This window comes from Medicago truncatula, chromosome 5, assembly GCF_003473485.1.
Source record: "Medicago truncatula cultivar Jemalong A17 chromosome 5, MtrunA17r5.0-ANR, whole genome shotgun sequence".
Classification (NCBI taxonomy): domain Eukaryota; kingdom Viridiplantae; phylum Streptophyta; class Magnoliopsida; order Fabales; family Fabaceae; genus Medicago; species Medicago truncatula.
Window position 1 is genome coordinate 7,024,209 of NC_053046.1, and position 13,218 is coordinate 7,037,426.

Below are 13,218 nucleotides of genomic sequence, written 5' to 3' on the forward strand. Positions count from 1 at the left end.
TTGATGACTTTGATGATTTTAAAAGACTATTAAGGATTTCAATGGATTTAATTCATAAGATTTTAAAGGATTTGAAATGATTTTATGGATTTCAAGAGATTTCAACAGATTTTATGAATTTTAAGAAATAATTGAAAAAAATATCATAACACACTCTTTTTCACAAAATCTCAATAAAGACTCTTTTATTTATTTTATTTTATTTTTTACGGGAGAGCTAGAGAGAGAGAGAGAGGTTTTTTACGGGAGAGCTAGAGAGAGGTTTTTTACGGAAGACCTAGAGAGAGAGAGAGATAGAAGGAAGGGGAGGGAGAGAGAGAGGAGAGGAAAAGAGAGAGTAAGAGAGAAGGGAGGAGAGAGAGGGAGAGATAGTAAAATCTTAAAAGAAAAAAACAATTCTAAGAAATCTCATGTTTTTATGAAAGACTTTTTCATGCTAAAATTTCACTAGAAAATCCCACAAAATCCATCAAAATCTGATTTATTAAACAATCCTTCGAAATTTGAATGATTTTGAATACCACTAGACTTTTTTTAAGTGATTAAGAGTCTTGATTGAATACTACAAGACTTTTTTTAAATTGAAAAGAGTCTTGATTGAATACCACAAGACTTTTTCATGATAAAAAAGTCTTTTAAAATCCCTTAGAATCATGATCCAATACACCCCCTAAATTGCGTAAAATTGGATCAAATTAATTTTTATATTTTTATTCTATTTTTAAGTCACTAAAATCAAACCGAAACGTAAGTGTTAAAATATATAAACCCTAGAAAGCACACCTTATTATATGTTTGTTAAGAGCGGCAATAAATAATTTGGGGGATTTCATCAAACCAACAAGCTGCCTTCGTTTTGGTGGTGGAGCTTCTCTTGTGTGGCTGGCTGTTCGCACAAGCAAAGCAGGTGTTCGTTGTGTTTCTCAGTTATAAGATGCTTAATTCATCACTCACAATTCACAACTCAACAGCAACGACGACAAGAACGCGAGGTATTTTAATTTTCTCTTTTCCCCTTAAATCATTCTTTATTCTGCATGATTACTTCTGATTCAGCCGTACAATTGTTTGGGTTTGTTTCAGTTGCAAGTGAAATAATTAGAGAATTGTTGTTGCCACATGTTGTTTGGCTGAAAAACACAAGTAAATTACCCAAATACCCCCTCGATAGTTAACTGCTGAGGAATTTGAAATCCGGCTGCAGTTAACTCTCAAGGAAAACCTCGGTAGTTAACTGCCGAGGAAAACTGATTATGCAGACAGTGGGTCTGCATAATTCTAAACATTTTCAAGCCATTTTTTCGGCCAGTTTTTATCTGTAATTAAACCAGAGCATTTCCAAAGGCAAAATAATTCATACAAGATTGAAACTCGGACATAATGAAGATAAGTACAATATCTTTTACAATTGTTCATAATTAAATTAAACCGACATTTGGTTAAAATTAAACAAACGTTTGAAATTCATCAAAACATTACAAAGTGTCCATAATTAAACTACTCATTACACATCATTAAATTAAATCCCTACTTACATTCAACGCAATTGCATATGGAACGAACATACATATATAATATATTATCTTCCACCATATTCTGACGTCGCCGTCGTCGCGAATAAGCAAAGGCATATAGCTTGCCATTTTCCATGTGTATTCATCTCTATCTACTCCTAGGTCTATGCATGACATTTGACCAAACAAGTGACGTGTATATTGATTTTCACCAAGATGCTCAAAATAAGTGTTAAGTTGTGCCTTCAAATTTTCAAGAGAGTCCGTCGGCGTTATCATAACCTTAACCGTCTTTTTAAACGCGGAGTACCTAACACGCCCTTCAATTTGTGCAACCTCAGACATGTCTCACTTGAAAAAAAAATTAACAAAAGAATCATATATTAGAACAAAATTAAATGGAATGTAATAACGAATAAATCAAATGCGTAAACATTAATAAGATATAAAAAAGTATTGCATTATTTTCACCACATAAAAATCATATTATCATATATATATATATATATATATATCTATATATATATAAATTACATAATGTTAGTTATATATTGGCCACAAAAAATTGGCGTTACAATTTAGACCCCAAAAAATATGTCGGTGTAATTTCTACAAAAAAAAAAAGAACTAACACCGACAAAAAAATCACTCATTAAAGACCAAGTGATTGGAGAAGATCAAGTGACATAGAATCTTCCTCATCTTCCGCAATAACTTCAAATTGTTGCTTTGGTTTTTCGGGAGTGTCCAACAAAATAGGCGCCGCTTTGTTTGACTCCTTTTGTGGTTTGGACGGTTTGTTTCCACTTTCAATAGCCATGAGCTTTCGGAACAACTCATGTTGATCCAAATACTCATCTTCCCAAGTCACCGCATCTTCTTTTTTGTGATTATGCCACTCCGTAGATGATGGATGTAGTGGACAACCATTCTTCAAGGAAATAAGCACAAAATGATTTGGAATTTCCCCAAGGCACAAGATGGGAGTTTTTTGATTACCCGGCGGTGGTGGCCCTCTTAGTGGGAAAAACGATTCCGAGTTTCCAACTTCAAGATTTATCAACACCACCACACACATTTTGTAATAATTAGCAACAATGTGTCCCATGTCCGGAAAAGTCAACCACTTATCAACAAGATGTGCACAAGTTTTTGTATTTGCGGGAGGATGTAATCCGTTTAAAATGTAGTTATAACGATCCTCACCCGCAAATACTTCAACATAATCATCTCTATGATCTATCAACTCTTGAATAAGATGTGTACGGATCATGAGATGATTTTTTTCGGTCAAGCCCATGAACTTGGCTATAGCCCGGAATCCGCAATGTCCATCGCCGATAACATCCACCACTTTTTCAATAAATGGAAGCATGAAGCGTGGCATATAATCAATAGGACGCATAACGCATAACCGGGATAGCCTTAGGCTTTGGATACCGAGTAGGTGGTGGAAGTGGGAAAAGTGATGTTTTACCAAGACGAGCACTTTTTTTCCTTTTATACGATGATGTTGGTGATGGTGATGGTTGGCTATCCGAATTTTGGGAATCAACAACCTCCCACGAAGAAGGGATCCGACTAGTCGATGTAATTTTTCCTTTGGACCTCGCAATGTCGACTTTTTTCTTTGCTCCCTTGGTTGGTTCTTTTCGTGGTGGTGGAGACATCAAGGTGGTTTCAGGAAATGCCAACTGCCGCAAACCCTCTTTGACCTCAAGCTTCATTTGGAAAGGGAGTTTCTTTAGACGTTCTACAATAGCCTTCAACTCAACCTCGACACAAAAAGCAACTTCGTTACTTTCTTCGCCCATAGATAACCTTAGCCAATGGTGGTATATCTCATCCAATAAAATTGGCTTCTCTTGAAGGAGCTTAGTAGCAATTTCGCATGCACATGGTAGCCCGTAAGATGTCCTTTGAACACAACCACAAATGTCATTGTCCATGCACAATGTTTCCCTACAACGTGTCTCTTCCAAAGCAATGTTGTCCAAAGCATATCTAGACACATGACCACCTAACCCCGAGTACAAAGTGACATCTTTGAATCTATGTTCCAACACGCAAACACTATGACCAAAGGATGTTTGTATAGCAGTGAACTGAAGCAACAACATGTCATGTATTTTCTCCCAACAAGTACCCAAATCACCCACACTATTGTCCAAGTATTTCTTCAATAATGCATGAGCCGATTCGACCCTGTTTGTGGTCCTGCAACCAAGATGCAACACATGGTCTGTCCATGCCCTCACAATTTTCTCCTTCACTTCATTCAAGGTGGTCATGGCATAATCTACCGAAATTGGGAAATCACTACATGAATCTTTGAACTCCACTAATGCATTTGCATATAACCGTTGAGTGGGCGATTCAACCATAGCTTTCCATGCCTTCATTATCTTCTTCACCACATCGCGATTGCTCACCTCTTTCCCATCCTTTTTAAAACCCAAAGGATATTTACAATCTAAGACACACCTTTGTTTAACATTAGCTTGCACATGAAAGTAACAATTCATTGCATAACTTTCCAGAAAAACATGTGCAACTACCTCAAACAAAGTTTTCCTCTTTCTCATGTGTCATAAATCTAAACCCAACCGAATATGTCAAATCGGTTGAAGTGACCCCAACTACCTCAAACATTGGCATCCTATACATGTTGGTTTTGTAGGTGGAGTCCATAACCAAAACCGTTGGAAAATTGTTAAACAACTTAATGGATGTTGGATGAGCCCAAAAGATATCTTCAATAGTATTACTTTCAAGTTGTGTTCTTGAGTAATAAGTATAGATGTGCTCCTCCAACTTCGAGATTAGAAATTGCAACGGCTTCTTGTCACCCCTATTTGCCTTCCATATTTGTTGACGTTCATTGTACACTTGCTTCACATTTGTCATGCAATGTGGTCTTTGGTTCTTCAAATGTATCAAAATATTTCTTGGAAGCATCTTCCTCTTGGTCAAGTCACATACAATCTTCTTGTCGTCCTCCTTTAATCTACCGGCAAGAATGTGTCCTTCTAAAGCCGGCTCCATGGGATGGTTGTGAACTCCATTAAGAATGTTCAATCCTCATTCCTTTGTTTGCTTACTTTGATATCCACTATGAATAAGCAACCACATTTTCTTGAGCCCGTTCTCGCATGCTTCGGTTTTTTTTTTTGGAACTTTGTGAGTTCCACTCCTTTCACACACTAACCGGAACATTGGATTGATCAAGCTTGATCATTGTGTGACAATTGTAAATCCCGCCTTATTTGCTTGTCGACGCACCCACTCAAGCAATTCATCTCTATTTTTCGACTTAACATCTTCTGAAAAAAAACTTAGCCATGTCGACCTCGTGGGGTTGAAGTGGGAGGACACCGGAGCCGCCAACATACTTTGAAGCTTCAACATGGACGGAAGCTCCATCAATGTTTGTTTTCGCTTCAACATTAGGCGGTTTGACATCTCCAGAATTTTCGACAAAATTTTGTTTTGTCTCTCCCGGAACATCTTTCGCATTCTCTACCATTACTATAATTAAACAACACATAAATATGAATTAACAACTAAGTAATGTATAAACATCAATGCCATAATGAATTAAAACAAAAAAAAAAAACAAAAGAATTTTTTTTTTGAAAATCTAGCAGTAGTTGCCATTTTTTCGTTGTGAAATTTTTTCACCAAGAGTTCCTCGGCACCTAACTACTGAGGTTTTCCTCGGCACTAAACTACCGAAGTTTTCCTCGGCAGTTAACTGTCGAGGATTCCCATGACAGGGTTCTACGTAACTGACGTAGATACCCATAAAACACCCAAAAAATCAATCGAATAAAATGAACAATACCTGTTTTTTTACGTCAATAGTGTGTTGATACCTCCTATGTTTGATGCTTGAATTATTTTGGATCAAAAATTGATTAAAAAAAAATGGATTTTGGGATTGAATGGAGGTGAAAATGAAGGTGATGAAGAAAATAGTGTGTAGGGGGAGCAGGTGGCTGTTTCATCGGATGAAACATTTTCCTCGGCAGTTAACTGCAGCCGGATTTCAAATTCCTCAGCAGTTATCTACCGAGGGGTGTTTGCGTAATGTACTTGTGTTTCTCAGCCAAACAACAAGTGGGAACAACAATTCTCAAATAATTATGAAGAATAACAACAATAATGAAATCAAAGACAGTTTAAGTGATTTACCTAATTGTCTTGTACTTCACATACTCTCCTTTTTGGACACCAAAGTAGCCATCCAAACTTGCGCGCATTCTATCCACGAGATGGAAGAATATTTGGAAACATCTTCCCAACCTTACACTACTTTATTCCTCGCAATTTAACACGCTCGAATCTTTCACAACATTTGTTTCTAATATTTTATCTCTTCGCGATTCCTCAACTATCTTCGCGACATAAAATTTATAGTTGACCCTCGCCTACTCGAAACTATCATTGAATACGCTGTTTCACCCAATGTCAAGCTATTAGATATGGATCTCTCATCTCATATTCAACGCTTTCCTCTTTGCTTATTTTCATCTCCCACTTTAACATCTCTCCACCTCCAGGTCAAAACTCATCACAAAATATTTTTTCCAAATTCTCTTAATTTGCCAGCCTTAACCAGCTTAGTTCTATGGTACTTTTGCTTTCCTCTTAGTTATGATGGTCGAGACGAACCTTTTTCAAAATTAAAAAAGTTGAAGAGTTTGTTCATTTACAAATGTGAAGTTAATGATGCACAAAACCTTTGCATATCAAGTATCACACTTGTCACTTTACATATCATCACACGTCCCAAATATTGTTTCGGAATCGAGCTCTTTACTCCAAGTCTTATTAACTTTCTTTTTAATGGTATTCCTCTTCAAAAACTATGTGGAAGCAATACCAATCTCCCGAACATCAAATGTGTACATATTGATTTAATCAATTTGGAGAATTCTTCCGAGACTTCATTGCTTCTACTCAACTAGCTGGTCTAGCTTGCTAATATCCAATATTTGAGCATCAGTTCAACTACTCTTAAGGTACTTCAGGCCATGTTTATTTTGACTTGTTTCTTTATTCTACTTAAAAAATTCTTCAAAAATATGACTTTTTAAACCGATCCTAATTCGTCTTGATTTCTTAGGTTCTTTCCTTAGTTCCTAACTTATTGATGGCTGAGCTCCCTTCCTTGTGTAACTTGAAGTCACTGAGAGTATATGTTGACTCATGCTTATCCATACCTGATGGAATAGTTGACTTTTTGCTTCGAAAGTCACCCTCAGCAAAGGTCGACATCATAGACTGGTCGAGGTTAGATGTGCATTCAACTTTTTTAAAGAGAGATTTATTGCTATAGTAATTTTATTTCTGCCTCCTTCTCCATGAAAATGTGGTTATTGATTGTTTGTAAAAAATATTGTGTTTGAGATCAATAAATGTTGACGTGAAAAAAGGAATAACAAACTTATTTGTAAATGTTAAAGGGAACACAGAAACTAGAAAGTGTGTGTAGTGGAATTGATATTGCATAGTTCATCTGATTGGTAATTAAAAGATCTTGGCTAGATTGTTTTCCTGCTCATGGAAGACACTAATGATCAGTTAGTTGTGTGGAAGGTGCAATGGAGTGGATTTATAGAATGTACGTGAGGGATAGTTAGGTACTGCCAGGTTTGATATATGAATGTTGATTAATTGTTAACTCCTTTATAAACTGTAATTTGATAAGTTCAGGATTAGTTTCGCCGTTCAAAAGAAGAAGAAATAAAGTCTCACTAATTTCTTGATTCCTATTTCCTTTTTACTGGTGTCTGCTTCTGTTTTCTGTTTGATGTGCAACATTTTCCCTCTAAATTTTTTAAGATTTTGACATAAGAATTGACTTCCTATTTTATTGATTTCATGATGTTGTTCTTGTTTGATAATTTGAAAATGGCCTGATTGGTTTTGAGTTAATGTAAGGCTTTTAATATGAATTTTGTGGGAAAGTGAATACAAGTTCACATTCTTAATGGGTTACTTTTTCAGTTGAAACGAGAGTCAAGAGCACATGAGAGCAGAAGTTATCCATGTTTGATTTTGCAGTAAAGGCACGGTGGAAGGTACGAAAGCTAGAGGAATCTCTGATATGTTTTGCCAAGAACTTGGAATCAAGAGAGTCCTCAAGCATGATGACCTGTAACAATAACATTTTTTCACAAGAGATATCTTTCTCTAATAGCTAGATAACATGTTTAAGATTTATTTATTTTCCACAGTTTATTTGTTTGTTTCAAGTATTCTACTTTTAAGGGATTTATATATTTTCATTTGATTATTTTCGAGCCATATGTTTGATCCCTCTTTACTTAATTTGGAGAAAATGATGTGATTTGGATTAGATTCTCCAACTATTTGGTTACAAAATCGTGGGCTACATGTTATATCAATCTACAGGTTTTAGTTATCTTAACTCTTGTGTTTCTTGAGATTGTTGTCAATTGAATGCGAAAAAATGATTTAGTGCAATGTCCAACTGTCATTATATTTATCAGGAAATTATTTACCAACATCAAAACACAACACAATCATACAACTACAATCTACTTTGTACAAAAAGAATTACATAGAACAAACAATGTAAAACCGTTTCTCCATTAAGATGTAACACTACCAAGTAGTATCATTTTAAGACATCCTTAGATATGAGATATCTAAAATTGAAGTTATGTGGAATCCATTCTATGCACTTCTTGGATTTTGGAATCTGACATTTCTTAACTCTTTTCCTTAGTGATTCAGGTAGAGGTTCTAGGATCATATCCATGACACCACTAGGACACAAATCCGAGTCTTTTGCGAATGATTCAACAAGCTTCGGTAGAAGTATTTTTTGGTCCTTTCGTACGCCTAAAGTAGCTCGAATGTACTCGTCTTTCGCTACTTCTAGATCTTGAAACACCCTCTTTGGTGTATATGCACGTACCTATCATAGTTCATCAGAATTATAAACAACTCATTAGAGTTAAGCAAAGGAAAATGATAATGAAGAAATTCCTAGTATCTTTGTTATGGACTACGACACTTAAATCCGGTTACAAAAATAAGCTGATGTCGCAAAATTTGTGGATTTTAATAAGATGTTAATGTAAAACTGATATATACCAACGGTGCGGATCCTTATAATCTAAAAATGAGTGTGTTAGAAATGTAATGTGTAAAAATGGGAATTAGGAGAGTACCGCTGGATCAGAATGGTTTCCTGAACATAGAGCAAAGTGTGAAAGTGGCTCAAGATGTTCCAATGCATATGCTTGTCGTCCATCTCCTGTTTTGAATTTTGTCTTTGAAGAAAAAAACAACCGTAGCCACTACAAAAGGAGGCAAGTTTGAACATGTTCCTATGTCAGTCACACTACATTATAGGATTTAATTTATAGTAAAAATTTGCATGTTGAGGATCATTTTTCTTTATAACTTTTTTTTAGTATATGGAAGTGGTTTGGATCATAGGGTTCACCTGTCCAGGGCGAGACATTCGACACCTAAGTATAGTATTTTGTATTGTGTCTGCACTAACTGTATAACCTCCAACTTTATATGCAGCCTGCAAAGACCAAACAAACAAATACATCATATACTTAAGACTTAACAGTTTCATCTTTAAATGGCATAAAATATTAGTCCTTAGTTTTTACCTTCAAAAGAAGAAATACTCTTTTCATATTGTTTTGTGGAATGCCATAAGCCAAAAATGCCTATCAGAAGCCAAAGAACAGATTATAAGTTTAACTTATAATCAAACTAGATAAATGCATTGGAAAATTATTATAGGGAAGCATTTTATTAGACAAGATAGCAATATTACATGCATCACCAATGCATTGTGTATGTTGATCCAGAAAGCTAGCTTCTCCTCATGCTCCAACTTTCCCGGATCTACTTCTTCTAATCGAGAAATAAGTGACCTTAAACAACAAAAAGGACATGTTTAATAATACTTAGCTATGTGCTTATAACATAAGATCTTTATTATCTTAATCACATGAATATAAGAGACTCACTTGTAATTTTGAAGCAACTTTTTTGTATCACCTGATTTCTGATTCTCTTTATAAATCCATGATATTTCAACCATGGTGCTGTATGGTCCACTAAACTCCTTGAGTCCTTCAACATGGAAAGGATTGTCTAAACTTACATCAAAAGAGGAGTTATTATTCTTGAACCTTGGACTCCACATATCACCTTGATCTCCAATAGAAAAGCCGCTCGCTGAGGACAATGACGAACTGGGAGATGAAAGGCCAGGATGTATCATAGGAGGGTCTGCAAGCTTGCAATATATAGCTGATATGCATTTTACCATATCCTCAGAAAGTTTATTTGGTTCCACCGGAACATGATCAGATATTCGCGTACCGAGATGTTCAGCCAGACTGATTATATTTGATGAGTTTTCGATATACTGCACAAAATCAACTCATGCTCAAAATAAACTCTTCACGATAACTTATGAAAACAATTTATATTGTATATGAAAAAAGTTTTATTGTATTTTATCTGTTGTTAGAAAAATAACTAACACATAAGCACTTAATTAAGTTGTTTATCCAAATAGAGCCTTAGGTTGATAACATGGTTGCAAAGAAAAAGGGATGACATCATGAGTTCACTAATGATATCATGATCTCGTTAATTTCACAAAGAAGTTTATTGGCTTCCTTCGACATGCTTAATTAACAAGTGATCTCATCAATTTCACAATGAATTGCATGGCCTATTGTCAAGTTTATAAAAGAGAGAAGCGGGAGTTTCAAAGTTCAATCTATCAAAAGTATTTTATGATTACTAAACTGCATTAACCAGGTTAAATGATTTTCCATGAGACTAGATTACCTCCATCATGGACAATGGCTGCGAATGACAAGTGCGCAGAGATTTCGTTAAAGATTCTTCTGGAAGAGATGCTCTTGTAAATGTTGTACACTGTGATAATGACGAATGACAACGATAAACACGAGAATCTAAGTCATTTTCTTTCCTCAAACTCTGATGTTCATATCTACTATGTTCATTTTGCAAAGTCTCGAGCTCATCATGGTCGTTATATTGTAGCGTAGAACATTCAGTTTTGGTTAAGACCTCAGGCATAGAAGGTTTGACAAATGGTGCTTCAGGTGTTGTCGGAGAATGTTTTACAGTTTCCTCCTTGGTAGATGGAGATGCCGAAGATAATTTTTTATCGAAAGCTTTTCTGTACAAGGAGAGAAGATGTTGTTCTAAATACACAACCTCCAACTCTAACACTGCAATTTCCTTAATCAGTTCTGTGGCTGGCTGCATAACAAAAAATAACAAACAAAAATTAAAACATGAGAAACAAAGCCTAATTAAAACAATATTGTAACTCTCTAGTTCCGAAGTATATTGAACTTGTTGCTACCTTAGGCATCATCTTTTCATTTGAATGGACTAGTGATGAAGATCTGTTTCCAAGTGCCTTTTCTAAAGTGGATCTAACCTCAAACTGGTCCTGTAATCTTCTCTCTAGTTGTAGAATCTGTCACAAGGTAATTATTTTTCTTCAAAAAATAGGCATAAAGCAACTAGGCCAAGAAGAAGCATGATTAAAATAGCATGGCAAAAAGTCACACTGAGGGGATGCACAAAGTCATTAGAAATTGATGAATGCAATGCACCAAAAAGAAAAGGACAAACAAAAGAGCATGATTAAATGGTCCAAATGTCAATAAGTATTATATGACTGCAGGAAAACATGCACCAAACCAATTATGATGAGGTTCTGGTATTCTACCTCTTGCTTCATAGTACTATGGACTTCACCTTTAGGGCTTTGTTTATTCCTTGATTTAGCACATTCAGTGACGTAGCCCATATCCTAAAACCAATTCAAACAAAGACTTGAGGCAAATTAAAATTGTTGTGTGTGGGGGACTATAAGGAATGATTACCAATATGGACCATTAATGTCCCAACATTATGGTTGGGACTAATAACATCAATCATATACCTTTGAGAAAGGTAACAAGGAAAAAGGTCAACTATCTGTTCATCCATTTCATAACAAACTTTTGAAAATATAGTTCTTGAATTTTTGGCTCCCCGTGGCACTCATGATACATAATTGACTCAATATGCCAAAATATGAACCATGACACCAACAGAAATACACGACACTGATAAGTCAACTCCGGTAATAATTTGAGAAAATAGAAGCAATTGAATATGATCACATGTCGGCACCGACACGTGTCAGACAGTGGCCATGCTTTCGATCTGAAGTGTTGGTGCTTCAATTGAATGCATTTATTCAATTTTAAGATGATATAACAAACAGAAAGAAAGAAAGAAGTGATGATTATACCATCTTCACTCTATCAAAGGCCTCAACATGATTATCTGGATTATCCCCTTCAACTCTTTTCTTATTATCAGGAAGACTGCCACATAGAAAGAGCAAACCCAGAAAAAATAAAATAAGTTTGTCTTTTTCTGAAATTGTTTTCAATATTAAGATGCTTAAAACTTAGCTAGTTGCAGCATAATGAACACCAAAAAGGACCTCAATTCAAGGAACATGAGAAAGAAGAAAACCTGTTTGAACGGTTGTGCCTTGGAGTAAATCTAAGTCCTAACATTTTATTTTCTCTACTCTTTTCAAGTCCCATACCTGAAAGCCACAAAAACCATAGCTATTCACATACAATTCACAAAACAACAATTATAACAAAGTTACAAAAGATTGACCATCCTACCTAAAAACTTCACAGTAGACAGAACTCAAATGATTAACACTTAAGAGAAATGAGCTAAAAAAAAAGCTTCCAAGAGTCTAAATATTTCACAAGTCACTTTGCATTTCAGAAAAGCAGAATTTCCTTCCTGGAACTATCCTCAAAGTGATCATGTGCTGCTACTGCATAATGTCAAAATCACATGAGCAAGAATGTGAAGAAAAGACTAGTAACTCTTTTGACCAAATGAGCCTTCTCTTTGAAGACTCTCCCTCAAGTTTAGTGTTCTTCTTTTGCTATGGCCTTTGTAAAGGATGAACTTTTTGCATTTTGCATGAAAAGGAGTTATTGGAGAATGCCTTTAAGGCTTTAACACAAGAACAAAGTCTTTATAGAATAATAACTTTGACAAATGTGAACTAAGGGAAAATGTCAAAACATAAATATAAAAAAGTGAAGTCACACTCTAAAGTCTATAAAAGAAGAAAATAAATAATTGCAAGTCTCTTAATTGCTAAGTAGAAAAATGTACCTATAAATGAATAGCTACAAATTTATTTTCAACATTCTCTTCTCTCGTTGGGAAGCAAGTGGGAGTTGGTGACATTTCGTCCACCCTTTTGTCTCATTTTACATCTACCATTTTGTTATGTATATTATTATACTTAGAAATTAAGCCATTAGATTTGACAAAAAACAATGAGGAGAAAAAATAATGGGACAATAATTGAATAGTTATTTATTCTTAGCTCAAAAGATACATTGTGGTCCATTGTATAGTAAGTTATATAATAACATGGTACCATTTCATTTTAATGTATATTTAAGCAATCTGTATTGTGTTAGAGAAGCCTAAGTAAAAATAAAAAAAATGGTGTGGTACTAAATATTTACATTCAATCTATATGGTTGAACATTTTTGTTTAATTCATTGATTTTGTATTTATTTTTATGTGGTTTTCACTTTTTAGACTTTGTGTTAG

General features: G+C 35.0%; 1 protein-coding gene and 1 long non-coding RNA gene across 4 annotated transcripts; one reads left to right on the forward strand and one right to left on the reverse strand.

Annotated features, from left to right (window-relative positions):
- Positions 1 to 799: 799 nt before the first annotated feature.
- On the forward strand, positions 800 to 7,822 carry LOC11415558 (uncharacterized). Of its 2 annotated transcripts, XR_003012365.2 has the most exons (4): positions 800 to 992; positions 6,394 to 6,538; positions 6,643 to 6,809; positions 7,527 to 7,822. It is a non-coding gene; the product is annotated as an uncharacterized lncRNA (long non-coding RNA). The 2 variants fall into 2 exon arrangements; XR_003012364.2 differs by lacking the exon at positions 800 to 992 and having other exon boundaries at positions 5,109 to 6,538.
- Positions 7,823 to 7,996: 174 nt separating this feature from the next.
- Positions 7,997 to 12,680, reverse strand: LOC11410642 (uncharacterized). Of its 2 annotated transcripts, XM_003611823.4 has the most exons (12): positions 12,257 to 12,678; positions 12,096 to 12,171; positions 11,866 to 11,941; positions 11,296 to 11,379; positions 10,924 to 11,040; positions 10,377 to 10,817; positions 9,542 to 9,945; positions 9,346 to 9,445; positions 9,176 to 9,235; positions 8,998 to 9,084; positions 8,720 to 8,848; positions 7,997 to 8,463 (listed from the first exon to the last, which is right to left on the reverse strand). In XM_003611823.4, the coding sequence occupies exons 2-12, from the start codon at positions 12,167 to 12,169 to the stop codon at positions 8,161 to 8,163; spliced, it is 1,875 nt and encodes a 624-aa protein (XP_003611871.2). In that variant the 5' UTR covers positions 12,170 to 12,171; positions 12,257 to 12,678; the 3' UTR covers positions 7,997 to 8,160. The 2 variants fall into 2 exon arrangements, with proteins under 2 accessions (XP_003611871.2, XP_024640144.1); XM_024784376.2 differs by lacking the exon at positions 11,296 to 11,379 and having other exon boundaries at positions 12,257 to 12,680.
- Between the last annotated feature and the right edge of the window lie 538 nt (positions 12,681 to 13,218).

Coding starts and splice junctions, on each gene's coding strand:
- LOC11410642 (XM_003611823.4), bottom strand. CDS start 12,169: ATGGGACTTGAAAAGAGTAGAGAAAATAAAATGTTAGGACTTAGATTT. Junction 9,946..10,376: donor AGCCATTGTCCATGATGGAG/GTAATCTAGTCT, acceptor GATTTTGTGCAG/TATATCGAAAACTCATCAAA. Junction 9,085..9,175: donor GAGTATTTCTTCTTTTGAAG/GTAAAAACTAAG, acceptor TGGTCTTTGCAG/GCTGCATATAAAGTTGGAGG.